This window comes from Chroicocephalus ridibundus, chromosome 2 (assembly GCF_963924245.1).
Source record: "Chroicocephalus ridibundus chromosome 2, bChrRid1.1, whole genome shotgun sequence".
NCBI classification, from domain to species: Eukaryota; Metazoa; Chordata; class Aves; order Charadriiformes; family Laridae; genus Chroicocephalus; species Chroicocephalus ridibundus.
In genome coordinates, this window is record NC_086285.1 from 50,826,470 (window position 1) to 50,846,616 (window position 20,147).

Sequence of the window (20,147 nt, forward strand, 5' to 3'; positions counted from 1 at the left end):
AGAGAAAAAAAGAAAAAGAAAAAAATATTAAACACCCCATGAAGATTTTCTAATACTTAAGGATATTTCCTAAAACAGATTTAAGATACATCACATTCAAAAATAAAAGCTGATTTTAAGTTGGTAACAATATTTTGATGTCCCAAATACATTTCTGAGTATGTTACAAGACTAACAACAAACGCATTGGACTGAAATTGAAGAAAACTGTATCTTCCAACAGGCTAAAAATAAAGAAAGCTTTCCCTCCTAAAAAACATATGAATGACTTCAACTTAATCTTCAAAAAGTATGCCCGTAGCTTCTGAATGTCTGGCTTTTCTGAAAAATAATGTTAGGCCTAGTGAGTGGGAAAGAATAGGGATAGGAAAAAAGGACTATTTCAAAATCAGTGGGATTTTGCTGTTTAATTACAAAAATTTTTAAAGTTTTAAATCCCCCTATTCACACAGTGTTTCTCCTGGAAACTCAGCCTTACTTCAGTAAAAGTATCGTTAAAAGTTACTATTTTTAAACACGTGTCCTCAAATAATATTAAACTAAAATTGCACGACAGCCAATGATTTTACATCCTAAAAAACAGAACTCACTCGAAATGAAAGGACTTGCCCATTCTTTTCGCTTGCTTATACAGAGAGCAGTTTATAATTGCATACGATAAATAAATGGATGTTACGATATTTAGGAAAGTTATCTGAATGAATGCTTAGATCAGCGTTGTGCAAGACATCCTGCTGTACAGGTTCCTACTGCTCCATCTGGGGTCTACACACGCTTTGTGAGACTCTTCCCTCCACTGCTTTTGCTACCACTTCTTTAAACGAAGGGTGACAACACCGAGCGTGACACCTTCCCCCAGGAAGTACAACTGACACGGAACTGGTGGAGATGTCATCTCCTGGGGGACAGTGCTCTTAAAGCTAGTATAAACATGTGAAACAGCACCTAGAAAAAGCAGTGTCACACGCTAATAGTGACATTTACCTGTCAACAGCTCAACCTTCTGCATTAGCTTCTGTTTCTGACCTGATCCACCATTTTCTAAGAGCGGCAGGTATCAGTGACATAATCTAGGTGGGACTTACTCAACACAGATCCCAATACCCACCCAGAGCATCCTTCTGCTCCTGCACTCTAGTTAAGCCGGGGCTAAGTTTACAATTACCACACCACTTATTCCAACCTTCTAAAACTAGCATAATGTTTGCCTTGAGTCTTTTAGAGACTTGCTCTTATTCCAAGAAAAAAAGACACAGTAACAGGGAAAATCACCATTTGGTGTTACATCTCTGAACACTGGAGAGTATTCTACAGTTGCTGCCTGATCTCTCTCAGCTGCTGACTGCTATAAAATTAGTTTTCCTATTCTACTCACAGAGGAAATAACTATCACCCTATTTTTTGAAAGGGAGCTCTGAAAGAATTTTAGCGGTACTTCATAATTTTATAGTAATAACTAAACAATAGTGTTACCAGCAAAAGAAAGCGAACAGAATCAGTAACTCGGGACGTCTCCTCAGTCCTCTGTTCCTACATTAAAAGCAGCAGCCATTTCTGTACCATGATTATTACCAGACAAATACACTGCTGAAACCTGAATTTCCCACCTGCTGTACCTGAACACTTTTTAATCATCCTAGTCTGAATATATAATTCTACTGGCTCTGGATATTCTACTGCCATCTTTAGCTACCATTATCAAGTTTTAGCATTTTTTATCTGTCTTTTCTTCCCTTTCTCTTCTGAATAAATTGTTACAGCTACTTTCATTTCACAGTTTGAAAAGAAGGGTTTGGGGTTTTTTTGTTGCTGTGGGGTGGGGTTTTTTTTTGTTTTGGTTGTTTTTTTCTGTTTTGTTTAGCAGGGGTGATTTTTTTCTATTTTGTGAACACAGAAGAAACACCCAAAACTCCAGAAGCCTGAAGGCATGCTGAGAGAGTTGGGGTTGTTCAGCCTGGAGAAGTGAAGACTTCGAGGAGACCTAATAGCAGCTTTCCAGTATCTGAAGGGAGCCTATAAGAAAGCTGGAGAGGGACCTTTTACGAGGGCATGTAGTGATAGGACAAGGGGTAATGGCTTCAAACTGGAAAAGGGAGGATTTAGATTTGATATTAGGAAAAAATTTTTCACTCTGAGGGTGGTGAGGCACTGGAACAGGTTGCCCAGGGAAGCTGTGGATGCCCCATCCCTGGAAGCATTCAAGGCCAGGTTGGATGAGGCTTTGAGCAGCCTGGTCTAGTGGGAGGTGTCCCTGCCCATGATCTTTAAGGTCCCTTCCAACCTAAACCATTCGATGATGAATTTTAGGAGTACACAGGTGATCTCTCCCCTAGATTTCCGATCACTCATATACTTACTGATTATGTTTTTCTTCCCCATAGTATTTTTCATTACTCTATTCAGCACCTCTAAACTTTATGTGGTACAGATTTTGTACCATATAATACACGTATGGTATGTATTTTACTCGAACCATACGTTACTGGTGAGGTCTGCTACATCAAACTGACTGCTGGTCAGCTGAAGGCCACTCTTGTGTTACCGAGAGGGAAACAAACACAGCCCACAGAGAAACTGTTCCCGCGGAGGGAAACACAGCGAGTGCCAGTCCTGCGGGAACACGGCTCCTTTGTGACTCATTAGCAGGCTGAGTCAGTTGACGGAGCGGCAGATACCAGGGCTCCGCTCAAATCACCAAGGCGAGCACAGAGAACAGCTACTGGAAGCCGCTGAAGAGCTGTGAGGTCATGGAGTTAAACGAAGCGATGACACAGCCTGCAGATTTCAGGGCGTGCAGCCACTGAACACGCCAGCCTTTGTCACTCGCGGAGCTCTGACAGAGGGACAAGCTGCTGTGGGAGCTGTTAAAGGGCCCAAAAGTCTGCAGGCTTGACTTCCCCCCCGCCCTGCCCCCGCCATATAATGCGTGATATATTCTGTTTGCATAAAACAAACGAAATTAGGCTGGTTTTCAGTTTGGTAGTTCATCTTCTCTGTCAGAATAAGCTCCAACAGGAAATTATTTTTATTTGAAGTTGGTTGCCTATTGAGAATTTCAGAACGCTCAACCAGAAGGGGATCTCCCCCAAACATATTTCAATTTGAATTCCTAATGCCTTCATCACTTTTTCTCCAAAATGTTAAGACACATCTAGGGAGAGCTACAGTAAAAAATAGCTGAATTGTATTAGCTGCCCTTTCTATGAATGAATGGGGAACACATCTCCCTGCCTAAAAATTCTGAAGACATTTGAGACACTCAGGTCCATCCCAGTGTCCTGTTTTGCTGATCACCCTTCTCTTTTCCCTACTGAAAGCCTCCTGGCCTCTCCTTGCTCCTCTGTGGTCCTGCCCTGTCAAAAATCACAAAGCACAAGAAACTGAGTTCTCACAAGAGCCCCCACCTAAGCCCAAACCAGTATTTGTCTGTTTACAAGGTGAACTGAGGACATACTCAGACATTCAAGACGATACACACATGTCAATCAAAAGCAGGAGCTAAGAGGTATGTTGGAACTGAGCCACTAGGAACAGCCTGTGGAGGCTTTGGTGCCTTAGGAAGTACCTACCAGGTGTTTGTGCACTAAGATTTTATAAAAAGGTCTTTACCTTGGACAGCTTTAGGCAGGTTTCTATCCTTACCAGGAACAGATGAAGTAACTCGCAATACAAGGGCACCCTTTACCAAAAATCAAGTCTCTGCTTTAGAAGATTAGAGCACTACTACCATCCCAAAGAACGGATAACCAAAACACACATTAATAAGAACAATGCCTCCCCCACACACACACCCAACTTCATTCTGAAAACTACTGAACAATCATTTTGGCTGATACTTTCAGTTTTATGTGCTTTCTTATCAGCATTATCAAATAAGCATCCTTCCTTTATGCCGCAGTGCAAATATATGCATTTGGTCATGTCTGGCATCAGCGTGCAAGATAAACAATCTCAAAAAGATGTTGGGGGTTAAAAGAAGGGTGAGGAAGGAGAATTGTGACCATGCATGAAGGCAGTATTCAAAGTGGCAGTCTCCTAAGAAGTTACTCAGCAAAGTATATAATTTGTCACATTCAGTATGGACTCCTGCACTCCTACTGTTTTACATTAACCGTATCCATCTTACTCTTTCTGTTGTCTAGTTTCTTTAATTATTTCAAAGGTATTTTGGAAAGCCTAATAAAATATGACAACTTTCTTCCTTTTATTTATTTCTGCTGATACGCAGAGAAACATTACACTAAATTTAGGAGACACTGACTCCCTTTGCAGTTGCTGGTTATTTTTTGCAGAGACAAGGAGGACTATATCCCATTCAATTTGCCTTTTTGGAACATTTTAGCATATTGCCAAAGTTTCCTATCACCACCAGCCACTCCTGTGTTTTTCCTGTTAAGATTTCTACATTGTCATACCATGATTTTACAAGTTTTGATTATTGAAGAAAACTTAGAAGCATCAGTAAAAAATATTCTATAGCGCATATTAATTCTATCAGATTTACCTCAACCTGACCTGCTGTTTACATCTGAGCTGCTATTTATACCTTTTTCCTTTTTAATTGCAGAATAGTTACCTTTCTATTATATCCCTAACAGACCTTATTATCCCATCGGTTTCTTTTCCATTGTTTGACTTCCTTCTCTCGACTTGGTAAACCTAAATAAATTTTTATTTATACAAAATCAGGTAATGATTTTACCACCACTAGTTAGACAGTAGATGCAAGAATTAATGCCAAAACCAGCCTAGAGAGTCAGAGTACAGCCTCGAGAAATTAAAAATTTGTTTCCTTCACTGGGACTAAGAGGACAAACAAGTAAATCACAAAAGTCACTGCCTAGAACGGCACCCAATGTATTTTTAAAAATCCCAAGCAGCTTAACTGTATGACCCCCTGCAGCAAAGAATGCCATAGGTAGTACAAACAACTTCCTTTTGTTAAACTTTAACAAAAGTTCTTCTGTTATGACACAAATACGGAGCTTTTCAGATTGTATTATTGCTTACAGCTCCTGCTCTATTCTTTCTCTCTTGACCACTTACATCTGCTCTTTATAAGTGCTCATTTTATGTATGGCCTCTCACACCTACCCATTTCTAGGAACCCACTTTAGATAGTCCATGTCTGCTCTACTGCAAAGACTTACAAAAAAGCATTAAGCAAATAAGAATCTTTGCCAAGGAAGCAACATCAGTGTTGGCAGAAATTCCGTTACTAAAAAGTCTAACTTTTTCTCTTAGACACTGAGAGAAAAGGACTTGAGGGCAGAAACAGATTGAACCTAGGCAGAAATATCTTCCTAGTTTTCCAGGAAACCTTGCCAGCTCAGGCAATAGCATTAAACAGCTGCCATTAGAAAGGAGGGAGGGAAACTACTGCCTCTGCAATTAGAGCAGTCTGTTCTTCTGGGTAAGGTGCACAGGAGAGAAAAGGAATCCCACAGAGCCTCCTACGGGGCCAGCAACAGGGCTGGTCTGACAGGCCTACACAGCCAAGGGCTACTTCTAAGCAAAAAATCATTAGCAGGCTCTCAGAGAGGGCCTCACCACTCCCCTCCTCAAAATAAAGTCCACTCCACAGTAAGTTTAATCAAAAGCCATCTCTGACATTAATGTGCTTGGCAGGAGCCAATTAAGAAAAGCATTAATGAGACATACTCTTCACCACCAGTAGTGGATGGAAAAAAATACATACTTTTTTTTTTTTTAAATCCAATACATCCATGAATCTATCGGGGTCTCAGTCTCAGGAAACACGAGAACAGAGCCTTCAAGACCAAAGAGAGTTTCAAGTGTATTAGACCAGTAAGAAAACTAGAAGGTAGACAAGAAATGTTTGTGTCATCTCCTAACATTTTTTAGCTCTACGCTAGGTTTTTACAGAACTAGGATTAATCAGAACCAAACAGAAACCAAGGAAGGGTAGGATTTCTCTGCTCTTATTTAATGACACTGCACTTCTAGATGTCATACAGTGAAGTGTCCATAGATAGCAAGCAGATGGTACCCTAAAGCACAGCCTATCCCTCAAGCATGAATCACTTCAGGTAAAATTCATTCCTACTACAAATAAATTCCAGTGATAGCCAGACAGGACATAAAAAGCTTTAAAAGGCTGCACAGTTTTTTGAGGGTTTTTTTGGTGTTGGGTTATTTTTGTTGTTTTGTTTTTCCACACTAAAGCTTTAGACAATCTGTCACCAAGATGAAAAAAGTCACAGCTTAAATCAGCTATGACCATTAACTATAGAGGGAATCAAAGAAAAGGATTTTCTGAGATGTTGCAGGAAGTTCATCTTTTTGTTAAATTGGAAAATATAAAAGCAATTCAAAACATCTATTCTGGAGAAAAAGTACAAATAACAGAGTCTCCTCTAAAAGCCTTTTCTAAAAAAAAGTCAGCATTTTATTGTTTAAGAAAATGCTACAACACATACCCAACACCGCTTTTCCTGAGGTCAGTAAGCAATAAAATGAAAGAGCAATATCAGGCAAAACACCTGACTTGCATTTAGAGGCAACAAGGTAGCTTTGAGACAAGATTTCTCCTACATAAGTAGAAAAGTGTGCTTTACATTATCTGAGCAGTCCAGTTTATTGAACTATTTGATTTAATTTCAAACTTTTCTCTAACATCTGAGGTTGGCCATACAAAGCCATGGGGCAGATGATCTTGAAGGTCTCTTCCAACCTAAATTATTCCAGGTTTTATGTTAAGGTGTTCTGCAAGCATTTGTAATCTGGAATCCTGCAGTATAACACACCATTAGTCTCAACATGTAAATTAAATTAATAAAAATGAACAATAAGAATAAAAATCAGTCAGTCCCTAAAACCTGAACATCCAGTGTTTTTCTACATGCTATAAATCCATGGTAGCTCATGCTAAAACAGTCCTTGATTTTCATGGTGTCAAGGAAAGCACTTCTCCACACAGCATTAAAGCCACTTATTGAAGAGTCTTGATTAAACTGCACATTTAAGTCTTCTCCATCCAAAAATTTCAATCATTAAGCAGAAGGAAAAGCAAAAATTAAGAACTTGGGTGTTATTTATCTAAACGCAGTCTTACTCAAACAAGTATTTCCAAATTCTTGTACCAAATGCTTTTAATCCATATTCAGCCAAAAAATTAATGCACATTGCAAGTCCTTACAACTGCTTTAAAATACATCAGGCAACATACTTGCATGCTTAATTATGACAATAAATTTGAAAGAGCATTTAAATTATACTGAAGAGTCTAATTTAAGGGTTCTTCCACCACTTCTAGAAACCACCTGGGAAAGAATTTAAACACTTCAAATTGGTTTCACATCTTAGTATATGGCACTACAACTATCTTCCAATATTATTTTTGCCCACTGGTTTCTTTTTACAGTAAGAAGAATTTGAAACTGCTATTACCCATATGCACACATTTACACACAGAGGTTTTGTGTGTAGAATGTGTATCTATACTCAGATTTATACATATATAAACATAATACGCATATCTGTGTTTGGTCTTTTTTAAATACCAAGTATCTTTCCTGTAATTTGCAGGTAACTAAAATGTATTTTGCAACATCTTGTAAGGTTGTATGTGAAAGTGAATGACAATATAATTATATCATAGACCAACAGACAGTTCAGTATATACAGAAAAATATGTCATGATATAGCACCACATTAAAACTGAAACAGATTCCACATACCTTTATTACACTTCTTCTTTTCTCATTCCTTTGGCAATAACAAGATGGCAAAATAACATTCACTTATCTTAGAAAACAAAACTATTATCAGAGACTTTTCCCAGAAGCTCTATCATCCAGTCACGTTTGCCCATAATTCTAATATCCTCTTTTACTCCTGATATATAATGTTTTAATAATTATAATGTTTTAATAATTAATGCCATCCCATGGGAAAAGAGATTGTGACAGGGTAACTATGTACTCTTACATAATCTCTTTTAATCACAGAACAAGCAGTAGTTTTAAATACTGAAAGATGTAACACTCAAACACTCCTTAATCTGCTTTATTTTTTCCAGAATATGTCCACATAGTCTTATGAACTAACAGATATCCTGATATTTATTGCCTGCAGAGTATTTTCAAGCATCTTCACTGAGATTACTAAAAAAGAGATTCTAAATTTGTGTGTCCAAGTTCTCAGAACACTGATGCCTGCTGCAGAGAGCGTGCAATGTGGTTAATCACAAAAGGGTAACACCTTGGAAGAAAGTTACTGCAACATTAGATTGTTGCCTAGGAAACTGAATTAAGTCCCTTATCAGGCATTATTACTTCAATACAAAGATTGCTAACACACTCTTCAGAATATTGGAAAACGTCTCTCCTATAACTATTCTTCTGATTTTGCCCAAATCGAATTTACAGCACATATTTAGGCTGTAAAGATAGAAATAATAGTAGTAAAGCATTCCTGATTTTTTCTTTTTTAGCAAAAAGCCTGTAGTGCTTATGGGGGTGAATATTCAGTCACATTATTTTTCTCTGCACTTTAGGAAATCTCTCCCCTTCATAACTGAACAGGAAATTAAACTGGGGGGAAATGTTTTGCCATGTTATAGTTGGGTAATACACCATTATATTTCCATCACTTAGCGAGTTGTGAATCATGAATAAAAATATCTCGGGGTCACAGAAATGAGATGCTCTTTATTAAGACAAAAATACATTCATGGTTCCAGATATGTTATGACAAGATACATCTATAAAAGTGAAATTTCACCCAGAAAAGAGGATTCATCGTATTTTAAAAGAGGCAGAAACACAGTAGGTAGGTATTATACATATACATCTTCCTTCACTATATTCACGGTGCAGTCCTGATCTTCAGTGAGCATACAAGTATCTACAATAACTAATTGCAATAAACAAGAAGTTGGCCATATTTTGAATACTTCAAAGTAATAACTAAATTGCCTGGAAAAGTTGTATTACACTTGTCTTCAAAAAGTAATATACTCGCATTTATTTGACCAAAACAGAAGAAAGTAAATACCTACTATATAAAATTCTACTGAGGCTTCTTGCTGTGGCTATAAGAACCTTGTTACTCAGTTGAAGTATTTTGCTTCCAAATTTCCCAAGATTTTCAGGCTCGATACCATGATCTTTATTTTCTCCTCATATCACCTGTATGAATTGCGACTTTGCAACATGTAATTACCCACCTCATTAACTATGTTCACATCAAACAATGACCTAACTGGACATAACCAAGACAGGAAAAAAAAAAAAAAGCTAAAAATGGCAGTTTGCAGAGAATCATAGAATTGTCTAGGTTGGAAGGGACCTTTCAGATCTTCAAGTCCAACCATCAACCTAACTCTTGACAAAACGCACCGCTAAACCATATCACTAAGCACTATGTCTACCTGTCTTTTAAATACCTCCAGGTATGGCTATTCCACCTGGGCAGGTAGAGGGAGGAAGAGTGGCTGGAAAGTTGCCCAGCACAAAGGGACCGGGGGTATTGGTCAACAGCTGGCTGAATATGAGCCAGCAGTGTGCCCATGCAGCCAAGAAGGCCAACAGCATCCTGGCTTGTATCAGGAATAGCATGGCCAGCAGGACTAGGGAAGTGATTGTCCCCCTGTACTCAGCACTGGTGAGGCACCACCTCAAGTACTGTGTCCAGTTTTGGAGATTCTGAATCAATTCAATGTCTGAAAGACACTGAGATTCTGGAGCAAGTCCAGAGAAGGGCAAAGCTGGTGAGGGGTCTGGGGAACAAGTCTTATGAGGAGCAGCTGAGGGAACTGGGCTTGTTTAGCTTAGAGAAAAAGAGGCTGAGGGGAGGCCTTATCACTTTCTACAGCTACATGAAAGGAGGTTGTAGGGACGTGGGGGTTGGTCTCTCCTCCCAAGTCCTATCCAACAAGCAATAGGACAAGAGGAAATGGCCTCAAGTTGCACCAGGGGAGGTTTATATTGGCTATTATGAAAAAATTATTCACTGAAAGGACTATCAAGCATTGGAACGGGCTGCCCAGGGAAGTGGCTGAGACACCGTCCCTGGAGAGATTTCAAAGACCTGTAGACATGGTGCTTAAGGACATGGTTTAGTGGTGGACTTGGCAGCATTAGGTTAGCCGTTGGACTTGATGATCTTCACAGTCTTTTCCAACCTAAATGATTCTATGATTCTTCTTTATTCTGGCATTGTAAAGAACTCACTATAGTTAGAGTTAGTACACACAGAGTCAGCTATGGCATAGAAGAGACAATATAGCTTTTATAAGAAGAAGTGGTACCTCACAAACTTTTAAAAGCTCTCTGCAGAACTAACTCACCTCTCTGAGTTAGTTAGAAAGAACTAACTATCTGTTCTCTGCAGAAAGTAACTCAGCTAACAGAGTGCAGTTGGATTTTTCACATAATTCTCAAGAAGAGGTCTTACAGGAAGGAAGGCACATAATGATAAAGGCATGGAGGAAGAGACACCACCCTGGACAGTGCACCCTAAATCCACCATCACTGCACAGGAAACAGGTTCTTACAGTAGACAGTCTCATGAATATATTAGGTCCATTTTCAGGAAGCAGCTATGTAACAAAGACTATCAATATTTATCAAAGTAATAGATGACATAATAAAATCAAACAGAATTATGCCACTATAAACATGTTCTGCATCTGTGCTGTTCTGGCTTCCTCAACTCAAAAGCACTACAACAGAACGGCACTGACAGCGGAAACAAGAACAATAAAAACCCGTGGAGCCATGTGTATACAAGAAACAATTAAACCGGGATTCTTACCCGGAATGGGGAAGGAGGAAGGATAGCAGAGGAGAGGCACAAAGAGACCCATAAAATGAAGACTGGCAGTCAAGATAAGACATGATGGCTCACCCCTCTAACAAGATCTAGCAAGTGTCAAGTTATCAGGCAGCCAGTCCAAAACAAGAGTTTTGTATAATTAAGCATTATGACAGAACAGTGTAGAAGCGAAAGGTCTATGAGGGTTCAAAAACTAATCAGATACAGCTGTAGAAAAACAGGGTGACAGGGGAGACACTGAAGATACCATCTGCCTCAGCTGGCCCTAAATTGCAAGACTGCTGACAGCATGGGGGTCATACTGAAGCAGTTATCACTGCATGTTTGTCCTGTCCTTACTTTTTTCTCAGGCATCCGCAAATGGATGACTGTCAAACATGAGCCTTTGGTCTGACTTACTGGAGTCATTCTCAGATTACATTTAGAAGCCAAATCTGCAGAGTCAACAGAACATGATTTGGGAAATTGCTGGTTCTTTAAGTTTTGTTGAAGGAAGCACTTTTCTTGCTCACCAGTGTGCTTTTAATTACTCTCATAAACCCCAGACTATCCACACTCCCAGACATCTATAATAAAGTCTTTATATTACTGCTTCAATGACAAAAACCAAAAGTGATCCAAATCTTGTTATAAAACCTGGAGAGACAGCTACCAACTGAAGCTAATTCATACTATAAATCACTCTTTTAAGAAGTCATCTAAAATAAAGATTGTTTTCTGCCTTTACTGAGACTAACATTTCAGTGTCTGTTAAGCTTATACAAAAGCTGATCATGCACAACAGTGACTGATGTATTCAGCATAATGGACTGTACAGGTCTTGATTCTGGAGACACTCAGAAGACCAATTTCAGCTGAAGACACTACTCAGCTCTTCTAAGAAGTAATTCTGGAATACACAGCTTCAGATGTCTGTTGATGCTACACATGCTTGGTGGTCACCCAGTGCCAGTACTCTTTACTCTTTTTTTTTTTTTTTAATATAAATGCTATCAAGTACTGAAACTTAAATCTTTAATTTGCTCATAATCTCAAACTACTCAAATACTGGGACAAAAAACATTGTGTTTTGAGTGCTGAAAGTGTTGGCAGACATGCTCGCCAAGCCACTTTCCATTATCTACCCGAAGTCATGGCTAACTGGGGAGGTCCCAATGGACTGGAGGGTAGCAAATGTAGCACCCATCTACAAAAGAGGCAGAAAGGAGGATCCAGGAAACTATAGGCCTGTCAATCTGACCTCAGTACCAGGAAAGGTCATGAAGCAGATCATCTTGAGTGCCATTACAAGTCATATAATGGACATGCACAGGATCAGGCCTAGTCAGCATGGGTTTATGAAAGGCAGGTCCTGCCTGACGAACCTGATCTCCTTCTGTGACAAGATGACCTGATTATTGGATGAGGGAAAGGCTGTGGACATTGTCCACCTAGACTTTCAAAAAGCATTTGACACTGTCCCCCATAGAATTCTCATGGAAAAACTGGTGGCTCATGGCCTGGATGAGCATACGATCTGCTGAATCACGCACTGGGTGGATGGGCGGTCCTAAAGAGTGGCGGTCAGTGGAGTTAAGTCCAGCTGGTGGCCGGTCACAAGTGGCGTCCCTCAGGGCTCGGTGTTGGGACCATTTCTGTTTAACATCTTTATTGATAACCTTGATAAGGACATAGAGTGTATCATCAGCAAGTTTGGAGATGACACGAAGCTAAGCGGGAGTGTTGATCTACAGGAGGATAGGGAGGCTCTACAGACAGACTTGGATAGATTGGACCAATGCGCCAATGCTAATGGAATGTGCTTCAACAAGGCCAAGCGCCGGGTCCTGCACTTGGGCCACAACAACCCCATGCATCGCTACAGGCTTGGGGAAGTGTGGCTGCAGGGCTGCCCGGCAGAAAAGGACCTGGGGGTTCTAATTGACAAGCGGCTGAACATGAGCCAGCAGTGTGCCCGGGTGGCCAAGAAAGCCAATGCCATCCTGGCTTGTATTAGAAATAGTGTGACCAGCAGAAGGAGGGAGGTGATTGTCCCCCTCTACTCAGCACTGGTGAGGCCACACCTTCAGTATTGTGTCCAGTTCTGGGCACCTCAAGACGAGAGAGATGTCGAGGTGCTGGAGCGAGTGCAGAGGAGGGCAACAAAGCTGGTGAAGGGCCTGGAGAATAAATCTTATGAGGAGCGATTGAAGGAGCTGGGACTGTTTAGTTTGAGGAAGAGGAGGAGCCTCATCACTCTCTACAACTACTTGAAAGGACATTGTAGAGAGGTTGGTGCTGGTCTCTTCTCACAGGTAAGTAGCGATAGAACAAGAGGGAATGGCTTCAAGCTGCAGCAGGGTAGGTTTAGGCTGGACATTAGGAAAAAATTCTTCACAGAAAGAGTGGTCAGACACTGGAATAGGCTGCCCAGGGAGGTGGTGGAGTCACCATCCCTGAATGTGTTTAAGACTTGTTTAGATGTGGTGTTAAGGGATATGGCATAAGGGAGAACTTTGTAGAGTGGAGCTGATGGTTGGACTCGATGATCCCAAGGGTCTTTTCCAACCTAAATGATTCTATGATTCTATGTGTTGTCAAACTATTCTCAAATAGCTCACACTTAAACCAAAAACAGAAGCAATGAAACTTTCCAACCTTTAATAAAGTTGCTGTAATTTTAAGTTCTACACACCACTAAAATATAAATCAAAACAGAGTAAAACTCTGAAGCCTAGCACTGTTTGTAGCTACAAATGGAGACTATTCAAAAATCAATATTCTGCATAGCACAATACACCTCCAATTCCCTCACACTGCTCCAATACAAAGCTAACCAGCCAAAGAAAAACCCTCTGCAACAAAACAGATTTAAATTCTGTAGCGCTCTACTGCAGCAGTTTTATAGCATCCTGAAATATGCTTCCAATTAATTTAGTTAGTAACTTGTGAATAAATTATACTCTGTATTCCTAAACTTTCAAATTTTGCGCATTTCTTAACTCTTAAATACAAAAGTAGACATGTAAAGAAGAGGAAGCTTAACATTTTGACAGACAATTTGAGATAGATGAGGATGTCAGAACAAGATGCAAGATAATTCACACAAATTTTGGAAAAGGACATTAAGCTAGAAACTTCTGTTAAAAATAGCCAGTGATATAACATCAATGTTAATGCCCTAGTATCACTATCTCTTTTCAAGAACAGCAGCAAAATGAGTTGAGCAGTGTCATTTGCTCGTACCTCCCAGAACAACCGTTTCATACTCAGGCACACATAGATCCATTAATTTGAAAGTCATTCGAGTAAGCATTTCACACAAGAATAACAGTTAGTACTCTTCTTCATCCCACAGAAAGTTTAGGTTTCTAGAAGCTACGGTCCAGTTTTCTAACACGAGGTAGACCACAAGCTTCAGCAGACATAGGGCTCTAATTAAAGTGATCTACAAATAAAACCTTGAATCTTTAACACAAGTTAAAGGTAACACTTATAGCATCATGGAATGGTTTAGGTTGGAAGGGACCCTAAAGATCATCTAGTTCCAACTCCATTATGTTCCACTGTAATTTTTAAATGACTGTCTTGGGGACTGGTAAGCAAGAACACAGCATGGGAGTGGTAAGCAACTATAAAGCATGAAACTAATTACTAAAAATATATTCCTGGAACCTTTAAAAAATCCCAACCACCACCTAGAAATCAGTGATTGCATGACAAATTAATATTTACAAGTTAATATAAAATTATGTAAATTCCAACAACCACAATAAGATGTCTACCAATATATTATAATGAGCTCATAAAGCATTCAACATGTTCCACGTCAGCTGCTGGGGGGGAAGCAAGGGGGGTGGTGGGGGCAAGAGAGTGTCTTTTACTTTTTGGTCTTAAGAAAAAAATAAGTTATATTTCACTTACCAGTTCCTATATAGGATTTAAAGCGTCCTGATAGTCTGTCGACAAAGGCACCTAAAACATCTAATCCCAGTAATGCTACCTGTTGAAACAAAAGCATCAGATACACAAAACAGATCACTAAAGAATTCCTCAGAATATATTTTCAATAAATTAGACATATATATATATGCAAGCTTGCTGAAAGACTGTATCTTAACCTAAAGATAAACTAAAGTTCCAATTACAGAGCTGATAATTCCTTGAAAGCTTTCATTAAAATAAAATTATCAGAATATCTTTGGAATGGATCAACTATATTTGCATACAGAGCAGTTCAGATTTTTCAGTACTAATCTTAGAACAGAAAAAAAAATATATTAGAAATCCAATGTTTTAGTATTTTCAACTACAAATGATTGAAATTCAAATAACCTTGAGGACTAAGGAGTTGGAAGAAGCTCTCCTCCCGGCCCCACCTCATGGATCATATATTAGGACTGCAGTTCTGTCTCTCATTTTCTTTAAAAGTTAGGCCTCTAGAGGCCTAGCTCACTATCAACTGAAAAATCAAAATCCCTCTGAAACACATAACAGTAAGGCTGTAGGCCTTACCTCCTCTACCAGTTTTCTAAGCTGCTGAAAGAAAAACAGAATGCCTTAACAACAAATAAAAAAGGGGGGGGTGGGGTGCAGTTACCAGACTCAGAAAAAGCAAACAACTTAAAATGCAAACCTAAGCCCCCAAACATAAGTACTAACACAGACTGGGAAAAAACCCAACATGGTTTAAACAGTTTCCCAGATGCTAAGAGCTTACTTCAATCTGGCTACTTAGCTCATCCGCTAAGGTCATTACATCGTTTTCCAAACTCCCAAAAGAAAACAACTGAAAGAAGCTAATACTGCCTTCCCTTAGCAGTTTAGACCACACCATTTGTCCACCTGCTCGTTAAACTAGGCGAGTCTTATTTCTATTCATTTACTCTTGTTAAAAAAAAAATAAATCAGAAACCAAAAGGAAGTTCAAATTACTACTGAGATTGTGAGGAAATTCCCATCTCTGAACAGAAATGAGATGAGAGGACAATATCCACTAATATAGAAACGAAAACATGATCAGAAATTATCAGTTAAACTAAATCATTTTAACAAGTCGGACACTTTTTTGCCCCTAACTATCCTGCATATTCTTCCAAGACTTCATTCTTAGTTTCCTATAATAATACATTATGAACACCAGAACCTGCATTTTCACATCTTGCAGTTACCTCAGTTTACTGCCCTGAAGGTGCAAATGCCAAAGGAAGGACCTCCTGAAGCTTGGGCATTCATAACAGGTTTTCCTCCTCTTTATTTTCTAGTAAGACACACACTGCGTTTTTTCCCCCATGAAGACATGAGCAGAATTACTCCCCTCTATTAGTTATTTATTTTCATAAAACTTGGAACCACATTTTCTTGGACAGCTCTGTTTCCTTAAGATCGTTATCTGTCACAATTGTCCACACTGGACAACAGACCCAAAAAAAATTTGACTGGAGATGAATGTGAATACATATGGCTCACGCACACAGGATCACCTGAGCCTTGTTTCCACAGGAAACTGGATGAAAAAAGGTCCCCATAAAAATCTAGGATCTGAAGCAACTGCATACTTAAGCAAGTTTTAATAAATTCAGTATTAGTAGAATAGATCGCCTTTTAAACAGGAGGTACAAAACTTAGTTTCAAGTTAGTACAACGTACTTGGAAATTCACACAGTTTTGTTACATACTAGACCAGAGAATAGCAAATATAAGTGGATGGCATCACTGACTTAAATTCATATATTGCTAACAAGCACCTGCATCTACAGCTTAGGATAAGAAAACAGAATACTAAAATTTAGAACTTACACAAAAAGTGTAAGTCAGCTTCCCAAAAGCTCTTTCCTTTAATGTTCTTTTCCAGATTGTCAAGCTATAGGAGACCCGAGACAAGATCTCAATCGAAGAAGTGATGCCTCAAAGAAATAAGAAATTCAGTCTGGATATACATTGTTTTCCTATGCTTCTGTTTCCCGACTACAAGCCCCACCTCAGACTTGTCTTCCAGTGCCAGCTTTAAAGACGCCTTCCCTCTGCGGGTATTTCAGGGTCTGTTAACACAAAAATGTAGCTTCTCCTTCTGTAAAGGTACGTACGGAGAGCATCCCTCTTCTCCACACATTTGATAACCTTTCTAAAATCTCTCTTGAAGACTTCTACCATTCTGAACAGCAGCAGCTCAGAGATTTAAAAACGTAAACCATGCATGGCTTGTGTTTACTACAGATCTACTCTTCACTAATCCGAAAGAAGAGTTCCAAGTAAAACGGAGAGTATTTCTTAATTCCGCCAGTGCTTAGCCTTTAAGGTTTGGAGGTGGTTTTGTGGTATTTATTTGCTTTTTTTATGGTTGGTTGGTTTTGGTTAGGGGGGAGGGGTCAGGAATTGTTTGGCTTTAAAGTCCCACCTGGGTAAAAACAGTGGCCATATGGAATATTTGAATGTCCATATATATACCTAAGGGTCAGAGGCTTGATAACTAAAGAAATGGCTATTCGTCCTACCACGACTGTTACTGCCAACAAAGAATCTGATAACTTGTATTTAATTTGGTTAAGAGTATTTTGTTTTGATCAAGAGCACCCACTGAGATAATGCCTGCATATTCCATATTTTTGTATCCCTCTCTGTGAATAGATAAAGTTTAATCTTATGCAAGTCACATTTATCTTGATTAACCATTAAAGCACTTGTCAATATGGTGTCATCTCTTTGTAACTGTCTATCAAAGATTTGCTTAATGAATGCAGTAGGAGTTCTACTTCAATAATTAGTGTACAAAAGCCACTTCAGTAAATACTATAAATTTAAATATCCTGATGAGTAGTTTTGTCTTGTGATGCCCATACTGTATGAAAATATATAGTTTAAACTGCACAGGATGAAATAAAGCTTTCAGAAGTTACCTTTCTAAGTTAGAATAAGATAAGAGACTAAACCTGGCTTTAAGAAATGCAAAAGTAGTAAACACTGCTGTGAAATTCTCATCTCTCTAACAGCAACTAAACAAGCACCTTTACAGATAAGAGGTAAGGGAACAGGTGACTAGCGTCCTGGTCTGAGGTAAAACAGAACCAACTTTCTGTTCAGTAATTTTATTTCTTAGCTAGACCTCTTCTAACTCTCTGAAATTAACAGCCCATTGTGTCAAAAACGGTTCATTCTCAGAGTGATAAGACCAATGTTTACAGTTTGTGCCAAGGAATGGTATGCAGAGAGGCTCTTGCTTATACTTGTCGCTGTAACAACCGAGGTCAGCTAATTTCGTTATTTGCCCTGTTGGAGGTTCCGAAATGTAAAAGCATAGAGGGCTCCCACCTGCAGGGAGGAGCAGACAGGACAGGTGACCCAAAACTGACCAACAGGGGTATTCCATCCCATCTGCCCCATGCTCAGTATAAAAGCTGAGGGCTCAAAGGGTCAACTCTCTTTCTTCAATGGCCGATGTCTGAGGAGGACCCTATCTTTCATCTGCCTTTGATCCCGATCCACATGTTCCTGACTCCATCTGTGGAATCCAGTTCCCACCCATCGCTGAGTCCAGCCTGGGACTTCCCCAGTGCCTGCTGGTGACGTCATCCTGGGAGCTTATTACGGTTTTGTATATACAGTATCTATTTCATTATTTTCCTTTTTATTTTATTATTAAGATTTCATTAGTTTAGTTTCTTCTAAACTCGTAAATCTCTACCTCTCCTCCACCTCTCTGTGTATGAGAGGTTGGGGGGGAGCATCTGTCGCCAGCCATTGGCCAATTTGGCCAAAACGACAACTACAGTCTTAAAGGAGCAATCCTTTACCTACAACATGATGGTTACTCTTTAGCTCATACAAAGTCCTCTATGGTCTGCAACTTTGAAAAGATAGAAGGTATGAAATGTCACATCTGCAGCGTGAGAAAGCATGATGCAACCTCAGGCTGGAAGTAATGGGAAACTGCTCTAGCTACAAAATTGGCTCTCAGGCCACATTTCAAAACAAGTCAGCTGAAGCATACCACTACAGAGCATACCAAATAAACTACCTCTTACTGTTTTTGTAAATCAGTCTTAACATTTATCTGCTTTGATACACAACGTTCTGAGTTAAAGCATCTCGTGGTAGGTATCATCCATGCAATATTCAAGCAGCCCTTTGGAAGGTGGAAGGACTCCTTAACAATTGGTATAGGGTGACATGAGCAGCATTAAAAAACAAACAAAAAACCCAAACAAAAACAACCCCACAAGTCAAGGCAGAACAGATCTGCAAGAACAGAGTTCCAAGCTCTCAGACACTGTGTGGGACCATGTACCAACACAGGCTCTCTACTGTCGACAGAAAAAACCTCTCACTAGCATCATGGCTCTTCCGCTACCAGCTTCAATGAGGGATGTATTTCTTCTGGGATTAAAATCATTGGATCTGTTTCTTATTCTGCATTCATTAAGCCTTTTGCCTGCTGCCTAGAAAGAGCCTTTGTACGTTGAGACTGATTCATCAGCTCACTACTGTTTGATGCATTTAAATACCGCTTTTCAGGTTCACAGTGGAAAAGAAATTTAGGCTTATTTGAACTGGATTCGTTAGTTGTTGAGCTACTCTTTAACAAGCCAGTGTTCAGGACCATCCTTGACTTCTCAGATCACACCACCATTGCCAACCCAACTGAGAAGGATGGATTGAGCCAGTGATTAGGAACTGAGCCTATTTCTTCCTCTGCAGCTTGTTCCTTTTCCAGCTTTCCTTCTTCATACTCTTTTCAGCACTGCCACTGCTCTTCTGTGGGCAACTTCCAGGCAACCAAGCCTTTGCTAGTAAAAGAAATACTGTCCTTCAAACCATACCTGGTTAACCATGCATGCTTACTATTATTCTTACAGTGATTCTGTAATTTCCCGTCCCTGTGGGGGGACGTCTAGGGACAGGACACTGGCAGGAAACCATCTCTAGTTACATAAGTTGCCAAATGACCTTAATACAAACGTCCCTGGATTCAGTCATAGGATCTCTGAACTGTATATGGAAATACAGATTCTGTAGATCGCAATCTGCTAACTAGTCATGAGAATCTAATGGGGGAATTATGGACGTCACTATCTGGAGCTCCGAAAGAATGAAGTTAAGGAACTGGACTTCCTGTCACCATGGGGACAGCTGTGGTATCACTAACAATCAACTGACAAACACAAAACAGCATGCCAAACAACTACACCCTGCAAGAACAAGCAGTGTTCCAGCACTGCAATGCAGTGCATCTTACAATGCAAAAACATGAGAATTTATTGTTTTAAGTACCATCAGCCAAGCCCATATGTGTACTTTCTCAATTCTCAGTCTCAAGCACCTTTCAAGTAGCTGAACATGAAACAAAAACATGTATGTTTGTGCAGTCTCTT

General features: G+C 39.6%; 1 protein-coding gene across 34 annotated transcripts in view; it reads right to left on the bottom strand.

Moving 5' to 3' along the window:
• Positions 1-20,147, bottom strand: part of CLASP2 (cytoplasmic linker associated protein 2) — a 154,084-nt gene that overhangs the window by 125,822 nt on the left and 8,115 nt on the right. For all 34 annotated transcript variants that reach the window (XM_063325448.1, XM_063325432.1, XM_063325433.1 and 31 more), the window contains exon 2: positions 14,704-14,782. In XM_063325448.1, the coding sequence (XP_063181518.1) occupies positions 14,704-14,782 (79 nt within the window). The remainder of the gene's footprint in view (positions 1-14,703; positions 14,783-20,147) is intronic.